Source organism: Sylvia atricapilla, chromosome 2 (assembly GCF_009819655.1).
Source record: "Sylvia atricapilla isolate bSylAtr1 chromosome 2, bSylAtr1.pri, whole genome shotgun sequence".
Lineage (NCBI taxonomy): Eukaryota > Metazoa > Chordata > Aves > Passeriformes > Sylviidae > Sylvia > Sylvia atricapilla.
The window spans coordinates 99,379,236-99,401,186 of NC_089141.1; the positions used below are offsets into that span (position 1 = coordinate 99,379,236).

General features: G+C 42.8%; 1 protein-coding gene across 1 annotated transcript in view; it reads left to right on the forward strand.

Annotated features, from left to right (window-relative positions):
• NHS (NHS actin remodeling regulator) overlaps positions 1-21,951 on the forward strand; it is a 47,491-nt gene that overhangs the window by 13,633 nt on the left and 11,907 nt on the right. Inside the window, exons 2-5 of the mRNA XM_066340550.1 lie at positions 7,305-7,457; positions 9,617-9,744; positions 18,439-18,501; positions 20,666-20,858. Coding sequence (XP_066196647.1) covers positions 7,305-7,457; positions 9,617-9,744; positions 18,439-18,501; positions 20,666-20,858 — 537 coding nt within the window. The remainder of the gene's footprint in view (positions 1-7,304; positions 7,458-9,616; positions 9,745-18,438; positions 18,502-20,665; positions 20,859-21,951) is intronic.

Below are 21,951 nucleotides of genomic sequence, written 5' to 3' on the forward strand. Positions count from 1 at the left end.
AATGGAGGCTTGAACATATAAAGTACTCTGTATTTCTAAGAGGTTATTGTCTATCCTGCAGTGACAGCTTTGAACTACTTTGAAATACGAAGTTCCATTCTGGCCACTGTAACATATTTGACAGAGTTAGGAAAAGCAGTTTAAAATACGTTCAAACACCACCAGCAGTGGTTGAAAGCAGCAAAGCCAAGAATGGGATTAGCATGTGGTACTCTTCACATAAGTGCATATTGCTTAACAGCCTAATCTTCTTACGTGTATAAGAACCACACGCCTCCCAGCCCTCTTGAATTATGTCTGTTGTGCCAGTCAACCAGACATCAGGTAAATGCAAAATTCAGGGATATGCTCCTGGAAATGACATCCAAATCATATGCTTTCCAGTATTTTAATCTTTCCTGCTACCTGAATGCCAAATATGGATGGGATTTTGCCCACTTGCCCTTTTTTCTCCTGAATAGCTGTTATTTCCCTGTGTAGTATAATGCAAGGCAGAAAAATGCCACAGGGATGTGCTGAGAAACTGTAATTGAAACATGAGAGGTTTCATTGTATTGGCAGGAAATAAAACAATACAAAGAACATAAAAGATTGTGGTCTTTCTCAACAGATTCGGCTGTCAGTAAGGTTTCTGCCTTTTTGCTTGAGTTTGAAAAATTTGCTAAATTGTCTGTCCATGAGTGCAGAACAGAATAATAATTGTACACATGCTGTTGCCCACATGTAGCTAAAGACTTAACTTGTTTTGTCATGTCTCCCCTCCTGTTTTTCTGGAGGGCAGCTGCAGCCTGCGTAGACGCAGTTGCACTGGCTTTGATTTGCATGTGCAAGTGCCAGTGGCAGGGCAGATGTGCTGATCCAGGCTTCAGGTCCAGACCGGTTGCCCAAACCATCTCTTGGGGTCTGTGTCACTGGAACTTTCCACTCACATCCATCCTGAACTCAGGTTGCACAACACAAAAACTCTTCAGAAATACTCTGGATTTCTGCCCTGATAAAAGCATAAGAAATAATGATGCACAAGGCCATTACAAACTGTATTTTCCAGCACAGGCTCCCAGAGAGAAGTAGCCAAGGAGCAAAGCCCCTAAAGTGGGTCATCAATCACCCATGGCCCTGTGACAGTGGGCACTGTGAAGATTGAAAGACAAATGTCTGCCCTAAACAGCACCCTCACAAATGGTAGAATGCCCCAGGAAAACAGGAACAAAAGATGCGGCCAAGGATGGGGGCATACTACCCAGACCTGAACAAATCCCCAAGATGTACTTGGTGAGGAGACAGGGGGTTTGGCATGCAGTTTCCTCTTTCACTTGAGTTGAGCATCCCTTGCCTTACACAAGAGATCTGCTTAGAAAGCTCAGTGAAGACGGCCTCATTTCTCACTTGTCCCAGGGAAGGTGGACCACAGACAGTTGCCCAGGGAAGGACAGGGAAGCACAGGCAGGGATGGTCCTCAGCAGCCTCTACAGTGCTGAGGAACAAGAGTGCCTGTCACATTCCCATCATCTGATGTCCCTGCCCCAGCAAAAGAGCTTTAGAAGAGAAACTCATCACTGTCAGGTGTTGCTCTGGCACTGACTTGGTGGGGGAAGAGCATGGCATCTTGCTCCTGCCAGTGTGACTGGGGTTTCCAAGGGCACTGAGGTACGTCCCAGTTGCTATAGCTGCAAGTTGCTTGGTACCTTTTTCTAGAGGTATGAGGAAAATTGTGTGCATACCCATGCTGGTAGGTGTAGTCACTGGAGTTACAGTGAGGTTGCCATTGTTCAGTTGGGTGCTGGAAAAGCTGATGAGCCAGTAGCCTTATTTGCAATGAACAGTTGCCCCACAAACACAGTCCCTTTGCATGGGCATTTTTCAATTGCTAATAAAGATGGGACAGGAAAGTAGCTCATCCAAATAGCTACTTGTTGTTCCTGTTGGTGAGGTTTGCCACTGGCAAATAGGGAACTGTCTGGGTATATGCATGGTTGGGAGGGAACACAATTGCTGAAAACTGAGTGATTTTCCCACCTTCAAGGAGCTCCAGACTCCGGTGTCCCTGCTGGGTAAGCCTGGTACTCTCTTTGCCATCACTGGGAAGCAGCAGCCACAGAGGGAGGTGCTTTGAAAGTACTGAGCTTGCTGATGGATGTGGGACATGAACAGCAAAGAAGCAACTCTAGATTTTTACCAGTGTTGTAGGCTTAAACCCCCTGGGTGCTCCAGTTGTTACACGAGTACACTGGGGGAAGTGTACATTCAAGACATACAGAGCTATAAATAAAATTCACATCAGACTCAGCACTTGCCTCAATGAAACATTTATGCACTAAATTGCATGATGAAGTTGGATGTGCTGCCAGGCTGCCTAGTCTTTGAGATAATCTGGTCTTCCTCAGAATTAATTTTCTTGCAATGTTTTGCACACAAACACAGCAGGGAGTAACTCACTGCTGACCTGGGCAGTAGCTGAGGAAGAGGATGAGCACATTTAATTCTACTGCTGCTGGCATAGGCCTATTTATGCAAAGCTGGATGTTCATCCAGCTGTCTTATGACATTGAATCACACAGGAAAAAGTCACCATTTTAACATTAAATAGCTAGAAAAAATGGCATATGCTAAAATGACAGGTGAACCACGGTAACGCTGGAGTAGAAGGGCTTTTCTAAGCAGAGCCTAGCATGGGGCTGCTGGCCACAGCAATCTTTGGATGCATCCTGCACCCCTGAAGCAGGGTGTGCAAAGGGGATGGAGTTTCACTAAGTGCACAGCCCCCAGCACATCTGCCTCCTGCAAAGGGTTGCCTCATTACACCCTCTCTTTAAGTATAACTGGGCTCTGGAATAGGCTTATTCACTCGGCTGATCCTTTTTAATTTTGAGTTTTGTCTTTTGGAATCCGGATGCTTTAATAAGGATTCGGCAGCTGCCGGTTCAGCTTTGCCTGTGCAGAATTCAGGGCTGACAGCTCTGGGTGCTGGCCCGAAACATGTAGGCAACTGACTTGCTTCCTGCTCCAATTCCCTTCAGGCTGCACACTTTTTCACACCTTACAACAAATCATGTTTTCTCTCTGGACCAGGAAACATAGGAAATTATCTTTTTTTCTTTCTTCCCCTGACAGGTAATTGCAACTATAATACAGATAGAAATAATAGAAAGTTGAGAAACAGAAGGATCTGGGAAGGGAGGAGGCAAGTGTCTATAGAAGCAGACGGAGTTGTGGGGGGAAACCCCTGGATCTATCAAATAAATAGAGCAGAAATCTTTCTTGCTTGGCCTTTGTGGTGTTATTATTAGAACAATCACGCCTGAGTGCACTAAAGCCGCACAACCTTCAAGCATCCACATCCAGCTCTGCTATAGCAGAGCTTTTTCTGCTTGGCTAAAAGAGGGAGAGCATGAGTGGATGTGAAAATGAGAAGGATCTGTAAATGATAAATATGACCAACTTCAATAAAACAGCTATTTGTAAATCTTCAAAAATCTTCTCATGAGAAGAGCCATTAATGAATGTCTGTTTGACATTGGTTGTTAGGAAACCAGCCAAAGTTAATGGATCCAAAGAATGGACTGGAGAATCCATTTAAATGGTCTCTTATCATTTTGTCATCCCACAAGACAAAAAAAACCCCAATTACTTTAACTCAGGAATGAAATTAAATGATAGTTTATATGATTCACTTGTATAGTTTAAATTGATCAAAGTGCACACTAAAAATAAGTTAATAGTCTATATCTGATGCCTGAAATGTAGCATTTCCTATTTCTGTATTGGCTTCTTTTCCTCATTCAGTGTGATGTCCAGCTGTTAATCGTTTAAAGACTGTGGCTTTACAGTTTCTATATTGCTTTATTTATTATGCGTGTTATGATGATGTGGAGGGGCTACAGCCACGCGCAGTCTCAGCACTGTTAAAACAGCCTGCAGTGTAAAACACTGAGTAAAGGAAGTGCTGGCTGAAAGAGATACCTTATCCTCATTTCACAGAACAGAGATATAGGGAGTCTTAATATTTAACGCCAGCTCCTGGCAGAAGCATATGGTGAAGCTTTGACTGCACATTTCTTCCAGATCTCAGCCCAGTGGTCTTCGTCTGCTGAATTACCCTGCCACAGGGTTGGCTTTTTTCTTTTAGTTGAAGTTAAGAGATTCAGTCCTGTGAAGAAAATTAGATGTTCAGTAGTCCTTAAAGCTCACAGTCCACTCCTGTGGTTGCATCCTCTGGCTACAGCTCCCAGCAACTGTGCCCGGTTCCCAGGGGCAATCAGCGAGGCTAGGCAAAATGTCATTGCAGAAGAACAGGCAATGTGCAAAGGACAGGGAAGGACATGCAAGGGACAATGTGCAAAGAATGAAATGGAAGCAGGTCCTTCTTTTGGCAGGCTTTTACTCACTGGCTAGCTTTTTCACTTTTTCCTCTTTCCCAGGAGTTTTTTCAGAGCTTTGCTGATCTGAAGTTGGGATGCTATTCCTCAAATGTGCAGGCTAATTGTATTCATTGCGGTTTATGCTTACTTATCCTTGGGCCAGCATTGTCCTCCACCCTACTGAGTGCTGCTCCCTCCCTCTGAGCTTCTTCCCCACTGCAGGCTGAGAGTATTCATCCCCTTGTGGCTTTTTTTGCCAGCATTTTTAGTTTCTATTCTGGACCTCCTAGAAAATCCACTCCAGCCTTGGAGTATTTTAAAGGATTGGTCAGTTCAGTGAGTTCTGTGCAATATTTCAGCTTTCTTGGTGTTGGGAGGTATGTTTCCTGTTACCACAAGTCAGAGACCCTGCAGGGCAAGGTGAGAAGACATGGATGGGTGCTGGCTAGGGCCATAGCACAGAGTACTGTAAGCTTCTTAATGTCCTATCATTTGAAGATAAGCAGTGTATTTGTGGTTTTTCTCCTGGGACAGCACTGTGCACAGCTCTGCCAGGTCTGCTGGCTAAAGGAGACTTGTTCAGTGGCTAAGAGGTCATGCTATTTTATCTGCCAACAGCAACGTGTGTCTACAACAGTAGGTGTGTAGCAGAGCTTGCATGAACTTGGTTTCATTTTTAAGTCTCAAAGTATATTAACCCAGCTCCTACTCTTATTTGTAGAACACTGTTGCCAAGGCTAAAGCTAAGTTTTGCAGCAAAATCTATTCTAGTCTGATGAAATGTCTGAAAGTTTCATAAGTAGGTAAAGCTTTCCACTCACTGATATTCATCACAAACTACTATCACTTCAGTCTAGACAGATTTTTCTGGGAGTAGGAAGGAACTGCTCGTACCTGCCTTTTCATTAGCCTCCAGGGTACAATTTGTGATCATGAATATCACATGCCCCAGGCAATACAAAGAATGGGTGGGGTATCATTACTATCGTGTACAAATTTTTGTCCTGAGCTGAGATTCCCAAGGAAGAAGTGTTGCTCAGAACAGGATCAAGGCAAGTTGCTTTGTGTCTCAGTACCTTGTATGTAAAACAGACATAGTGCTTCAATACCTTCAAGGGGTAAAGGATATATAAAATCAGCTCGTGCAAGTGAGGTATTTCCCTACTGCAGTGGTGATAATAGACAGACAAGCCATCAAAAGCTCTGCCTCCAATTTGGCAACATGATGTTTTTGCAATGTCAAAAATTTAATTAGTAAATCCTCATGATGAACAAGCACTGACAGGTTGCCATCATTCATTCTACTACCTTCTTCCACTATCTTTTTTTTCTCCCCCTGGTGCCATTCCTTGCACTGACACCATGCCAGTTGCACAGAGCAGCACTACACCCCACCTGAAAGAATCCACTGAGAAGCAAAGCAAGGCTCCCTAGCAGACAGAGTTTGGGGTCCCTTCATTTTTTCTGAAGCTCTGAGAACCTGAACTTCAGCATACAGCAGGTCTGTTCATCATATCATATCACCACTTCCATCATGACACCTACAAATTTTGTTGAACCGTTGAGGGTTTTTTCTAATCAAAGAAACTGATAGTCTCTCATCATTCCACACATGGCAACATGATTCCTAGGTTTTTCCTCTTTTGTCTGCTCCCTCCTTCTTCTCCAACTGTACTTTGCCAATTCTTTCTCTATAAAAAGCACTGGTATGCCTTCAGGCTGAACGAATGTTGTTTTGCATTAAAGAAAGCAACAAAACAAGAAAGAAAAAGCATCTCCACCAGAGAGCCATTCTCTGCCATGATGCACTGGCCACCCCTCAAAAAAAGGTAAGAGAGTGCAAAAGCAGGAAAGTAGATGAGAGCCCTGAAATATGCAAAGGAGAGGAGTGCATGGCCAGTGGGGGGACCAGTTGAGGCGCACTGGTTCTTTGGCTGCTGACTGGGAAGGGAAGGTACCTCCTGTGCATGAGGGTGCCTGCCTGTGTCACACTGTGCTGTCCTGTGAGCAAAAGAGCTGCAGCAACTCCTTGGCATTACACCAGAGTCTGTCTGTATCAGTGCCTGTAGTAGAAGGATCAAGCCCAGGATTTACCTCAGGATGTGCCACCTGCTCTGCTGCATTATGTGGGCTGAGGATGAGCCTGCTCCCTGCCACTGGCTGGGACAGAGTGCTGGCATCTGCCATGGCCGTCCTCTCCTGCTTTAGTCTTGGAAAGTTATCCTTATCCACTGTGTACCCTGAGGCTGGGATTAGTTCACGGGACTCCAAGAACTAAAAAATTCTCTCAAACCTTTAGTGGAACTTGATTCATATTACTTTCAGAGGCAGACTTCTGGGATTTATCTTTAAAGGAACTGAAGTGTTCCTGTCCCTCAGAATCCCTGTCTATTAAAGGAACCTCCTTTGATAGATGACAGTCAAAGTCTCTCAGCAGGGCAAGCAGTTAATCTCAGTCATTATGCCCTGGAAGGCAGTGAACTAGCAACCTGTGTCAGAAACTAGTTGTGTGTAACATGATATAGTGAAAGAGCACATTGGCAGGAGAATGAGTAAATGGAAGACCTATTCCTCCCACTGCCTTTTCTCAAAATGTCACTGTGGAAAGATTGTGTAGCTTCTTTGCATTTTTGTTTTGCTGTCCATAAAATGATTATCCCTTTGGTCCATTTATATAAAAAACTGATAAAGTATAATTTCACCTGCTTGCCTCCATTGAGCCATTTGCAATCTGGTAAAAGGGCATTGCCTAAAGGCTAACTGCTATAACATGATGTGGAAACACAGAGAAGATAACGTCTGCTGCTATTTGATGGGAGTAAAGGTGCTGTAACAAACCAGTGTCTCTTCTTGACAGTGCTGTTCCAAGCAAGAACCTTTCCTTTTCAGCTAGGTTGATGGAAGAGAGACTCGAAGTCTTACGTTGCACTTTTTTTTATCCTACAGCTGTCTCCAACCTTGATGCAGAGAGCAAACTGAGTGTCTATTACCGAGCACCTTGGCATCAGCAAAGAAACATCTTCCTCCCCTCCACCAGACCGCCCTGTGTGGAGGAGCTGCACCACCACGCCAAGCAGCACCTGCGAGCCTTGCGCAGAGGTAGGTGCTCCCCCCTGCTCCAGCTCCACACACAAAACACCTCTCCAGGGTCCACTCCAGGCAGCAGAAGGATGCTCAGGCACAAGCACACAGAACTGTGGGCACTGATGTGCACTGAGACTTAGTGCTAAGAAATCACAGAACTGTAGAATCACAGAATGGTTTGGGTTTGAAGGGTCCTTAAAGATTATCTAGTCCCAACCCCCTTCACAAGGGCTGAAACTGGAGCCCAGTGGTTTTAGTCTCCACAAAAACTGAGCTGTCTGCTCAAGGTTTCCAAGCATACTGCAGGATGCCTGTGTCCTTCTAGAGTGGCAGCTGAAAGTCAGGTGATCGAAGTCCTGGACAGCTTGGAAGGGTTGGGCAGGTCTCCCTCCCTTTGTCAGGCTAGGGAATGTTTTCTGGCATTGCCTAACAAACTGCAGACCTGTGGTCTCAAAGCAACACAGAAAGGAAGCAGGAGTAACAGGGTCATAACCAGGCTCCTGGATCTCTGCCATAAAGAAAATTTACTAGATGCAAACATCTGGATGGTCCTAAACAGCACATTAAAAGAAAGGCTAAAGATGGGGAAAGGTCAGTTTTCACTGGGAACCTAACCAAGGAAGAATTATTACCAGGACGTAAGACAAAGCAGGCAAACAAACCTGTCTTTCTTCTGTGCCATAAGGAGGGAGAAAATCCGTGCAGGTCACGCTTAAAATGTTCAGCAGCAGCCTCCTGTCTTGAAGCGTTTTGCACCAACACCTCTAATTGCCTTGCTCATTTATTACTGTTATTAGCTTATAATAATAATCGATAGCTTAGAACTGCAGAGCATCTGTTAGCTGGATAAGATGTTCCAATTAATTACCACATTTGACCGTCTCTGCAGGTCAGGAACACACTGTGGATGCAGTATGTTTCCATAGCATGGCAGAGAGTGATACAGCCAAATTGCTACCACAGTAGTGCTGGAGTGGAGCAGAAGTTCTTTTCTGTTATCAGCAGCTCTGCTTTGCAATTGTCCCAGAACCAGGCTGATCTTTGCCTGCCATCTTGTGGGCAGGAGAAATCCTGGCAGCAGTATGGGAAGGCAGCTCCAGAAAATGTCTTATCATTTTAAAGTTACAAATCTCAGTTTTGGCACATTCCCATCCTCCACAATTAATGGCAGCTGTGCAGGATCAGCAGGCAGCTTTTCATGTGCTGCTTTATCTTATTGTCCAAATAACTGCATATATGGGGATGAAATTTTAGTCTGAAATTTACTCTAAATATGTCTATTGTGTCTCAACTCTCTCTTCTATCAGAATTTCATTATCTTTTTAACTATTTAACCAGGAACAATTAAAATTCAATTTTAGGTCATAGAACAGCTATGCTACCAGCAAACATTTCTGGCTGGACCACATCTAGTGGAATGGATGAATATATTATCTCCTTTCAGCAGCACTCCATGCAAACAGCAATTATCTAACTGTCACCTAAAATTAGAGATAGGAAGTCCATGAGCATTCTCCCATTCATTTGGAAGGTTCCAGAGACTCGGGACTGATGCTGGAAGAGGACTGAATATTGTGAGCACATGCTGAAGGAAGACTCCTGTGGGCCTAGGGTGAATATAATCTTGACGTTCCTAGGATGATCTCCTTCATGCTGGAACCTGAACATTACCACTGCAACAACCTTCATGATGTCAAGCCAGTGCTCAGGACCTAGCCCTGCCATGCAGCTAGGGAATAAAATCCCACCTGGAGCTGTGTTTCTTTTTTTCCCCTCAGAGCGATATATTTTATATGGGTAGAATGCAGGCATAGTTATTGCATCTCAGTATTTCAAGGCAATAGGAGCTGCAGGTTCCTGTTGGAAATCAGGCCTTGGGTGTCAAGTGCCTAGATGGTAACTCCATTGTCTCTTGGGATCAATTGTATAAATGTCATTTGAGGATAATTCATCTGCAGCACATATGCTGGGATTGTATGGGCACACAGATATCTAGTAAGTGCTTCTCCCCTTCAGTCACAACAGCGATCATTTTCACCAGTCATTGGGGAAGAGAAGAACCTTTGTCTTTGGAGTCCACTGCCCTGTACCTGTCTCTGTTGTGCTGTTAATAGAGATATTTGTATATTTTTAACACTTTGAAAGACTTGTGTCTTCTTTCTCATCCAAAACAGAACATCGAAGCCGAGGTGATAACAGAGAGCAAAAAGGGCCCATTGCTGTGGTGGCTCCCCCCTTTCCTCCCTTCCCTGCAATCTGCAGCCAAAAGAGGCAAGCGATAAAGGACCGGCATTTGCTACCAGTAAGTCTTTTACTACAGCTACCACATACAAATACATTTTTAGCATGGTGGGACCTAAGTGTGACAGGGCTTCACAAGTGCCCCCTTGCCAAGCCAGTGCAGTTACAACAGAGCTGACCTTTAAGATTGTCAGCAGTCAGCAGGTCACAGCTTCCAGCAGACAGCCCCAGGTTTTCGATCAGAAACCTCTTATTTTTCACCTGTGGCCAGCACACATATGCTGTGATTCACACACTCCTCCACAAGTCCTCCCCATTTACCACTCAGGCTGTAGAGGCAGCACTTTGAGGACCATCCCATAATTTCAGAAAGTGCTGTAATTTCAACCCTGGTATTAGCATTGCCAGGAGCCAAGAGCTCAAGGGCTTTGAGTGCCAGCTTGAGGCTTGTGTGTGTGCAGGAGGTTCAGGAGCATGACCCAGTTACCAGGAGTTACACTCTCCATAGTCCTGCTTTGCAATGTTCATCTCCATGCACTTTTTCGATGTTTCATGTCTCACACATGTCATTGCAACCAGCCAAGCAGGAACTCCAGCTGAAGATCTGGTTCTGTATGCCTGGGCTGACCTTCCACTGCTGCACTGATTTGAAATCAATTTAGTGTTGACAATATAGTATTTATCATTGTTAAAGGAAATGTGCTAGATTGACAACTTTAACTCTGATTAGGTCCACAATTCCCACTGGCTTTAGCTGGACTTTGGTATTTCTGTGGCTCTGGGTGTTGCACTCACGGAAGTGTCATAGTAGCTACATTTTGCCCTGTACTAAGAGTCATTGCATTATTTAAAAGGTGTAGGTCAGACCTGGACTTGGCTTTTACATGAGGCATTTGTCCAATGCCAGTCCTCAGTTGGGTGGTAACAGATCTGTTCTGCATCTGCCAGTTCAGGGACAATGGCATCTCAAGAGATGCTACACCTGTGAGTACATTGTAAGCTCAGTGATGATTCAATAACCACACTGAATCATCACTTACCTTAAAAATCCAACTGCATTCATCCTAATCCATTATATTAAACATATTTAAATACTATAATGCCAAAGCACTCACCGTGTAAAAGACTCAATGTAAATGAGTCTCACACCTGCACTTGGACCAAAATATCAGCCAATCAGTCCATAGGAAAATTTTTTGTTTCTCATTTAAAAAGCATGAAATGCATGATAAGATTTGCATTAGTTTGACTGTTCTGTTTTTTTGGCTGCTTATCTGGTTAATTTTGAGGACAGCATTGCCATCACTGCAGGCTTTGTACAGGTTAAATTTGCAGGCCTTAGGATTCAACTTAAAGGAGATATCCTTATGTTAAAGGACAGCATAAAAAAGAGTTTGAAAACAGAAAGAAGAAACAGGATTACCTGTTTCTTCTTTATAAGCCATCATCGAAGTTAGTGCTGTTGTAGGGTCACTGAAAGGTAAAGGGAAGGTGATGCCATGTTAAGGATCAGAACTAGTTACAGATAATAGTTTGGACTGGCTATTTAACATAAAGCTTAGTGTCAGATGGGGAACAAGGCATCTCTTCTGAAATTGCTTACACAGTGCTTAAAGGCCTGAATCTTTGCTGTGTTTAGAAAACAACTGGTGCATTTCATACATTATTTCCATCTGTGGAACACAAAATAATAACAAATAGTGAGCAACTCTCTGAGTCCTGTATTAGTTGACAGAATTAAGTCATGTTGAATGCAGATGTTTTGGCTGTATCTAAAAGTTCACCTTTCTTTTAAAGAAGGAAAACATTAAGCTTTGTGCCCACCCGTATCTGACCTCCTTTTGGAGCTGACCGGGTTCAGTGTTCCCCTAAGGAGAAGCAAACAAGAGCTGTTGGAGCACTGTTGTTCTATTGGTTTCAAGGCATCTGGCAATGTTCTGCTTTGGAAATTGCAAATGCACCGTGCCTAGAGTACTTCAAAGTGCCTTAACCCATTTCTGAGAAAACCCCTTGTTAATGGGGCAACTTAAAAATTGAAAGAGAATAAGGCAAGACAAAGCTGCACATGAATGTTCTGTCTGGTGGAGGTTAGTCAGAGATTGTTACAAGACACTGCAACAGTGCATATCTAATTTATATTGTGGCAGCCTTCAGGATATAATGATACCATTACAAGAAAAAGTTGATAATGCTGTTATTGCCTAGCTTGTTCTTGTTGGCATAAGCTTTTTTTGACCAACATCTGCAAAAGTTTATATGCTTCAGGCACTGCCAGTAATGGTTGATATCTGATTCCAGTTGATGGTATCATCTAGTTGTCAATGAACTAAAGATGCTAAATCCACAAGAATATTTTTTTCATGGCATAGCTGTATGTTGTATATTCCACTATTCTGATGCATTGGGAAGGTGCTGAAGGGAGCAGTACTACACAACCAAAAGAGCCCTTTTTTGTGTTTCTGTTAAGTTAGGAAAGTGATCAACAAGAAGCTGGGAAATTTTTGAAAGTTACAGGATCTGACTTTTCCAAACTGACTATCTAAATTAAATGCATATATTAAGATACTCAAATAAGAAACTTGATTTTGAGGAATATTCAAATTACCACTGTGAGACCTGTGGGAACTACCACTACTAAAAGTTACTGAAAAAACAGGTCACTTGTATCTGAGTCAAGGTTCCCTGTGTGGGTACCTTTTGACGGCTGCTACCAATTAGGTAGCTATGAGGTCTTCCAAAGATCTTGCATATTTTATAGTAAAACTAAAGAAAACCAATCACAATAGATGAAGATTCACTTTTCATCACAACTCTGTTACAGGGAGAAAGATGTCAAAGTCCCAAAAATTCCAAGAAAGGACAAATAAATTCACATTCAAAGCAAGTAATGCCAGCGTAAATGGGTCTGGAAAGACATTTTGGACTGTCCCATCACAAGATCATTTTGTTGTGGAGAAAGAGTAGAGAACTAGAAATGGAATAGGCTTTTTCATGTCTACTCTTGTTACAGCAAATTTCCTGATTTGGCTGATGAAATGTCCACTTTGCCTAAAGGCCAGAAGGGGATCCTTCAGGAAAGAGTGTAAGAACAGGGCATAGTTTATGCTGTTTACGGTCCCATGATTTATCCTTCCAGTTTCATACAGAAACTGGTTACAGAGTTCCTGGGCAAGAGATCAAACACAGAAAAATAGCCACAAAAGCAGCTCTCTCTGTTGACTGTGAGACTTGTTTAATTCAATTTTTTAGCAAATTTACACCTTCAGCCTCAACAGCATCCTGTGGCAATGACTTTAAAAATCTGTATGAAAATGTAGCTTTTGTTTGTTTCAAACCCAATACCTCATAATTTCATCACATCACTTCTGGTTGTCAGGCTATGAGAAACAGCAAGCATTGCTTTCTCATTCCCTTTCTCCGTGCTTCTCATGGTTTTGCAGACATGACTTCACTTAACTTTCCTATCCATTCCAGTCATTCATTTTTAAAGCTGAAAAACTGGCATACTTAGTCTCTCCCTACACTAAAGAAATATACAACCAAACACATTTAAAAATATCATTCATTCAGGCATTTTTGTCAATGAAGAAGAAGAAGAAAAACCCAAACCAAACATAATCTGAGGGGAGTATGAGAAAGTTATGGACTTGCTAAAATGAGGAAACTACTTCTTACACAGGTTCCCATGACAACCCTGCCTGTAGCACTGCTGAGGCCAGTCACTGAGTGTGAAGATGCTGTGTCATTCCAACTGCATTTTAGACTTCTCTTTAATTTTTTTAAGTCCAACCAGTAAGGCTCTGAAATTTCTGTATTCCAGTTCAGAATGTTATGGGATCACATTTTCTCAATCCCCGTGTGGCACAGCTTTTATGATAATAAAACCAGGGAGATGGAGCAAAGAATTCAGTATTTGGAAATTTACACTCACAATTGCACAAATTTCAGTGTCAGTTTATTCATAATTATAATCTTAGCAGGAATCTAAGGGACAAGAAGCAGGAGGTTTTTTCCCAGACAGGGTTTTTCTGTCCCTGAGGCCTCAGCTAGAGCAAAAGTGAAGGGAAAATAATGCATTGGGTAATTTTATTCCATCTCCTTGCCATTTCCAAGATATTTTCTATGCTCTGCTTTAGGATGCTTTGTACAGCAGAGGGAAGGAAGTACAACTGAATATACTCACTTTCAGACAGTTATGTGCTGAAACCAGATGAAGCCTCAGTAAGAAACAACTGAGTTAAGGAAAAGGCATAGGTTGGGCTCTGCACTTTCTGTGTGCAAATCCTGCCTGAAGCTGTTAGAAATAAAACCTACCTGACTTAATTCATCAGACTGAACTTGTATAGCACCATTTGTGCAATAAGCCTAATACTTACAACACTGTATTGTGGGATGTTTATTTTGTACCTTTGTCTGCTGAAATGCCACATGTGGTATGACTTCTGTCTGGAAACATGTCTTAGTTTTGTCTTTACCTTGTCAAAACACCAAAGCTGTACACTGATCGTTAAAGGATTGTCAGTACTTCAGCTGATCGCGTTTGTGATGCTTCAAAAGAAAAGAAAACACCCACAAGCAGAAAAAATAAAAATTTGAGGAGAATGAAACATACAGAAATATAAACACTGGGAGCAGGCAGGTGAGCAGGGTTGTGATTTGCAGCAAAAATAGCATGGCCAGAAATATTCCCATTATTTTCTCTTCAGCATCAGTTGACTGTATAAAGAAAGCTGCTATATAGTTATGAATTTCTAACTAAGTAGTCAACTGTGCTCTGAAAATACTGGAAAGCTGGTAGCCTTTTGTTAGTATTTCTTCTCCCTTCTCTAGACCTTCAGGTTTTTCTATCATGTAAATAAATACCATTTTCCTTAACTGCTGTGAGTTAAGGTTAAGGAAGCAGCAGGCTCTCCATTTCCCAGGCAGAGAAAGGGAGACACAGAGGTTTCAACCAGAGCCCCAGGAGTCACTGTACTCATATGAATGTGGGATTGAACACTAGTTCACACTTGTTCTACATGTTGCCTTTTCAGTGCATGAATGATTGTTCTTAAATGAGATGTCAGGCTGTACACCTTACTTCTATGCTTCCATAGGGTGAAAGAAAACTGTATTTATATTCTCTTTTCTGGAGACAACTGAATATATGAAGCTTGCAGATGCTGAAGCAACGTGCTGATCTTCTGCTTGGGTGAATATCACCCACTTATATTCATAAGTTTATCCTGGGAGGGAAATTTCCCCCACCTACTGCAAGAGAAGTCTGAAGTCAGAAATAACAGTGATCCCTTATGCTTTTTGCAGCTTTTAGACAGCAGGAGTCAGAAATAATCCTCTGGAGAATTGCACTGTGCAGCAGCATGCACCAGCCACCTCCTGCCCTCACCAAGGCTGTGCCAGCCCTGTGCTGCTGGGGCTGTGACTGCCACCTCAATCTCTTGTGAGAGAACACCTTGCCTGCCTGATCAAACACAGCTGAGGGGGAAGGAATCCACTCAGCCTAAATTCAACAAACATGTTGAGGATAAATGCTCTTGATGAGGCTTTAGTATTCTCAATCTTTAATTACTGAGGAAAAATTGTTTCTTTGTTCTTGGGTTTATGTTTTTCCTATCACCATTGCACTGTGTCCCATAAGCGCTGTGCACTAACTTTGAAATCCCAGAATCTCCTGTAAGGCAATCACTGTAGGTAAGGTAGGCTGGATACAACATATATAACATAAATTATATAACATATATATAATTTCCATATAACATCAATTATGCTTCTTGAACCAGTCTTTCCCAAATGCTGAACAACAGTCGTGTCTCAGAGCTTTGGGGGATGGAAAAGAGAAGAGGGGCAGAAGTGGCATTTTTGTCCTGTTATTGACCCATTCATTTCCTTCTCCAGATCCCAGCTCTGGGACAATAAATGAGGCAGACTCATAAATTGCAGGCTGGCAAGTTGGTCGACTGCTGATTTGTTTCTTTGTCACTGTCCTGATGATATTTTAAGGTTATAATTCATTAAAATGGTTAATGATGAGTTCTGACTTACTTATGTGCTAGGAATGCTCTTCCTAAAATCAGGGTGATAATGTTCAGGGGTGCTTTATCTCAGCCCAAGTTAAGTGCTGAAGGAATCAGAGCTGAATTGCTCCTCAGCAGAGCCACTATCTCTTTCTCTATAGGGGAATCTCCATAGTCAGTCCAAGCTGACTAGTCAGACTTGGACATCTGACTGTTTGGTTGTACTGCACAGAAACCAAAGATTTTCACACTCAAGTGACATGGAGCACTGAGAAATCAGGTCACGTGCATATGCAACAAGATTTTTACTGCAAGGCAGTTTCATGAGCACAATGGCACCTCTGCAAGGGAGGTTGATGGGATAGCTCAGGAAATAAAAATGCTCACATTTGTCAGTGACAAATCCCTGTTCAAGCAATTATGCACCAGTTTAGTTTCAAAGCAATCTTAGCCCATTAACGAAAAATGCACACTTGAAGTATTCTGGCTCTTTTTTTAACAGAGTGATTATCACTGTTTCTGTTTGCCAAGCACACCCACTCAAAAGAAATTCACTTTTAAAACTGCCTAACTTCAGATTTCCCCATCAGACCAGAACAGCCTGGGGTTTATAATAATAATTTCTTGCTTAATTACGTGTTTACTCAGGACATTGAGAGATATTTTGTTTTTCTGAGTGAATGAGAACTTCTGAAAAGCAGCAGCTCACTCCCTCCCCATGGAGGTGTTGAAAGGCTGAGACTGCTGCTCTGTGCTGGCATGCCCCAACGAAAGGCACCACATGGGAACAGGCACTAAGTGACCTCAGGACCCCTTGGCAAGGCAGTGTAGCACCAGCTTTCTCAGGAGCACAACTATGACAGCAGAAACTGAAATTTTGCTGATGACCTTCATATCTCTAATGATAGGAACTTACCTAGGAAGTTTGTCCTGCCATGCTCAAGCAGGGACCTGAGCCTCTGGCACATCAAGGGGTGGCTGCAGTCATGTGGAACCAGACAGGTATTTCTCTGAGGAACCTGGCAGAGTGGTGGCACAGAGGTGAGGCAGGGAAGTGCTGCACTGATATTAAAGACAGATGGGTAACCATATCTTGCTTGTCTTGACTGTAGCCCACACTGCTATCTCTGAGACCAAAGCTGAGGTCCTGCTGTTTCTCTCCTGGACAGCTTTGCCCCTGAGTGGCTTGTGCATGCCGCTGTGCCTGAAGCTCAGGGCAGGAAGTCCTTCCTGTCCTCTTCTCTTCATGCACTGACAGTCACAGGCCATGGGATATTGCAAAGATTCATATGCTGAACTCTTGTCACTTGAGTAGCATTAGTCTCCCTGTGTCCTGACCCTCCCCAGAGTTCTCTAGCACCTTTCATGAGGAAGCTGAATATCAAGCACCCTGGTATCTGCAGTCAGTCTGCCTGGAGCAGGTAACTGGAAACTTGGTCAGAGGACCAAGCGTGGTATCATCCTTGGGTATCTGAAGAGTAAGTAGACTGAAATTGTTGATGTATTCAGTATCTCCACAGCCTTCATTGCAGGAACAGAGGTGTTGCTCCTGAGATAAGGATTTTCCCCAGCTTGGGAGAACTCGTTTTCCACTGGCCTTGGCAGAAACTAAGGTGCTGGAAGTGTTAACTGGGAACAGCTCTCTTGATTTCCCCCACTCTGGTCTCCTGTAAGCCTTATGGACAGCTCATCTGGAAGCCTCCCATGGGCACATGGGAACCAGAGAAAAGCAGATGTTGTATATCTAAGAAGAAAGTAGGACGGGATGCAGGATTAGGCCTTTTGAGACCCACTACAACTTTTTTTCTTGAGAGGAAACCATATAATGCAAAGTCTTTCAAACTGAGGTTTGTTCATCTGTCACACCGGCATTGATAATGATTGATAATGACTGGGAGGAAAAATATTCATAGAATTATTTGGCATTATTAGTCTGCTAACTAATGCACGGAGAAATAATAATCCCTATGAAGAAACATGTGCTAGAGATTTCCAGAGTTGTCAACAGACCTGTTTTCTTTATCTCTTTTTTAAAATTTAAAAAGTCAGTTGTCCTTCACTCTTTGATTTTGGAAACTGGACATTGCCACAAACAAACCAGAGTTTCTGACAGGAGAGGATTTTGGAGGCGTAGGGCAAGACCCAGGACGTTGTGGCCATTGCTATTTGTCCTTTCAAATGTTACAAAAAGTGACAAAAAGCCTATTGGTCATTGTCACCCTACCACAATGACTGCAAACTTAAGAGAAATAGTGATATCATCAGAAACACAGCAATCAATGTATTTGATAAATCACTGTCAGCATCATCATTTATATCCATTTGCTTAAAACTGAAGAAAAAAATTGAAAAAAAAATCCCTTTTATTATGAAATAATTTGCATTTATAATGTGATTGGACATGTATCTTGCACTCCTTCTGCTCCAGGCAGAACACAGTTTGAGTTACCAAATTGATACAAGGCATTCTTGGGACAATTTAACCATGTTTCTACAAGGTGGCTGAACCAATTTCACTGCAGTTTTGTCTAATCCAAATAAGCAAAACCAGCACAGACTTCACAGGGGTCCAAACCAATCTGTTGTGGGGAATAAACCCATCAATAGGAAACAGGGTGAAAATCACTGATCGTTTTGGGTCTGATGCTAATTTATCCAGACAAAATATATGTGCTTTTACAAGAATTGTTTTGTGTATGTTTTTAATTTTAATTTTTTTTTTCCACATTTCACATTTATAGTTTAACAGCACCCGTTCGCCCTCCCCAATTGAGTGTTGCCACATGACCCCCTGGAGTAGAAAGGTACTGGAAAAACAAGCAATCCTCAATTAACAGCCCTGTCTCACTCTTCTCCCTTCCAGATCCTAACCCTTCCTCTTGCTTGCTTTTCACTTGCTAACTTCGCTAAGAAAAAGCCATTTCTGTTTTTCTCATGTCAGTAAGACACAATATTAACTTTTTCCCCCCTTCTTTCATTCTTCACACCTTGGATGGGTTTCAGGAGCTCAAGGCCACAAAGCTGCCTTCCCCTATCACCTCCTCTAAAGGCCTGAACTCGGACAGAGTCAATAGCATCAGCAATTGCATTTAATTCTCTTGCCATGTTTTGCAACTGCCCCTTCTCTGTTTTTTCCTAAACGGTAAGCAATGGTTTGGACAATGCCACACCGACAGCAGGTATTTATTCTCTGGCCATTTGGTGATGCCACTGTTTGGAGAGCTCTGGCAGCCAGGGTGACTTTGCCTGCTTTGTGCAGCACTTCTTTGTCATCCAGAGAAGGATGAATTCAGCAACAAATGCAGCGTGTGTGTGTGCCCGTGTGTGTGTGTGTGCATGTGTGTGTGTCCCCACGTGCCTGTGCGTGTGTGCAAGGGTGGGTTTTTTGCATGCATGCATCCAACTTAGGGCGGGGGGGGAGTTACCTAGGAAACAAAGTCTTTTGTGCTTGAAGTTTATATGAGCTATTCACGTCTGCCGGGAATCGGCACAAAAGCTGCAGGCAGAAAGAAGGCTGCAATGTTTGACTGAAATCCTACGTGGGAAAAGAGGGTTTTCTGCGGGCGGGAGAAGAGGAAACGTGTGTTGTCTTGGGTCTGGGGGTGCTCCGGGAGGTGACACTGACGAGGTAAGTAAGTGCCCTCCAACAGTTTAAATAGTAGCTGCAGAGTTAAGATCTTTAATGCTTTCGGGGCCGGGACGAAAATGCTGTTTGGCAAGCCTGAGATGGTTAATTCCCCCAGGGTTTGTGAGGAGCCTGGGCGGAGGAATGGCAGAAGTACAATGGCAGACAGGGCACGATCCTGTGGTGTTCAACACCCACCTGCTCGATGCTCTGCCATGGCAGCGCAGAGCAACATTTTATCTTTGCCCTGTTTGCTACCGAAACTAAAACTGGCAAATAAAGTGTAAACAGCAGGCATGAAGGAGGGAAGGCTGGCAGTTAAGCAGCTGGGAATTCAAGACTGAAGAGAAAGCCGGTCTGAAAGGGATTGCGCTTCATTTTTAAAAAATGAGAGGCAGACAGATGTCCTGAGCTGGCCAAACAGTTGTCACAGCTTACAGAAGAATGTATTAATGGAAGAAGGGAGGGAAATTAGGCAGAAGAAGGTGAAGGTAAGTGTTTTCCCCCCTCTGTCCTTTCCAAACAAAATAGAAAGTTGGGGTTTTTTCCTGCAAACAAAGAGGGCCCCCAATCCCAAGCTGGCAGCTAGCACCACAGGAAAAAGCATTTGTTTTATTTCTCTTTGCAAGACAGGGTATTGCGGGATTTGTTGTTTCTTCCAAAAGCAAACGAACTGTCTGTGTTTCTTCCATGCTGTTTACTTTTCTCTGTTTCTTCATCTTCAGCATCTAGTACTTCTTATAGTATGTTATAAAAATATGCTTGGTTTCTAAACGTTTTGAATTTCTTCTGGTGGTGGCTTCTATTTTCTTTGGTTGTTATCCCCCTGTCCCAGCACCCTCAACACCTGCCACTTCCCACCACACAGCTGTTGGATGGCTGTACTATGGTCTGCTCTTGGTCTGCATTTGTACAAATGAAATGCAAATCGTTATTCTGAAGTATGGAGAGGTCTTCTTTAAAACTTTGGACCTTCTGATGATTGAGTGAATGGTTATATGAGGCCAGTTGCAGTTGCAAATGAGAACCCACATGTCTAATGCTTGTGGTAACTGAGGACACACTTGCCATGGCTACACACGAATGCAGGATGTGCCCCTTCTGACAGAGGAGATGGCCTGTAAATGTCCCTGTGAATGTGCTGACTTCCAGTATGCTGAGGTGTCTTTCTCCTATTAGCAGGATGTTAAGTTTGCATTGGAGAATGGCTGGTGATGTGTGACTTAGAAGGATTCCTTGTTGCATCCCTGTAATTGATTTCTGATTTGTGTGTCTGCTTTGTTTCAAAATTAACCTTGTGTGCCTGAATGGGAGACACTGATTTTGAATGTATTCATTTGCAGTCCCATCCACCAGAGGACGAAGATACAGATGTCATGTTAGGGCAGAGGCCGAAAAATCCAATACATAATATCCCTTCTACACTGGATAAACAAACCAATTGGAGTAAAGCACTACCTCTCCCAACTCCAGAGGAGAAAATGAAACAAGATGCCCAAGTGATTTCTTCTTGCATTATCCCCATCAATGTCACTGGTACAAATCTCTTCTATTTCTTTTTGTATTTACTGCATGGTTCAAGGGAGGTCAAGTACTTATTTTGTTTAATTTATTTGAAGTCATGGGATCATGCTGTCTGGGGGCAAAGACCCTAGCTTGAAGATTTAATTTCTGAAAGACAGTGGGCTAAATTCATCCCTTATGCGTGGCTGCTGGAGTCGCTGAAGCTGCATCTAGGATTAATTTGGCCCATATTTTCAGAGTCATGTTATATGGTGTAATGTAACCCTAGTTCCCTGTATAAACAATGTACTTTTGTTGTGTATAAAACCTACAATCTGTATTAACAAAGACCCCAAGTAACTTTTTGAACGTAGCTGACTGAAATAATGCAGAAAGCCACCAAAATTAATCATATGATTATCATGTGTAGCAGGAGAAGAGAAACTAGAGAATGTAGGCTACTATTTGCAGTGCTTTAAACATGCAAGGCATGAATGTGTAGCATGCAAACCATCGCTCTGAGATCTCTTTACATGCAGCTATGCTGAAGGTATAGTAATGGCATTTTCTTTTATTTCTATAACATTTGGATATATTTGACTAGATTTATTTGAAGGAGAACTTGTTTATAGAAGCAGCAGGTATATCACTTATTAAATGTGACAGATTACTTATTTCCAGAATCAAAAATCAGGCTGTTTTTCTCTCTTTTTCTCTTTCTTTCCTTCCAGAGGGCTATGGTAAACATAAAGTTGATCTGAGTTTTCCTCAATGATATTTTCATATACCAAGTTTTGATTAATTTAAGAGCATAAAGTGGGCTAACTTTCACAGTTATAGACTTCAATGTAAACAATCAGGAACAAAGCAGGGGGCTTTCAGTTAACCTTCCTTCTCCAGAGAAAATATTTGTATTAAATTCTACTTTCCCCATAACTGAGGGGTTGGGGTAAGGTCACAGCCCCTCACTTCCCATTGTTCGTCCCCATGTGTATCAGTGGCACACAGACTTTCCTGCAAGACAAGACCATGGTTCTGGAGAGGGTTGTATGCCCACAGTCCAGCTTCAGCTGACAACCAAGGCTTTTGGGCTTACAGCATCACAGTGCCAAGTCCCCATCTGCTC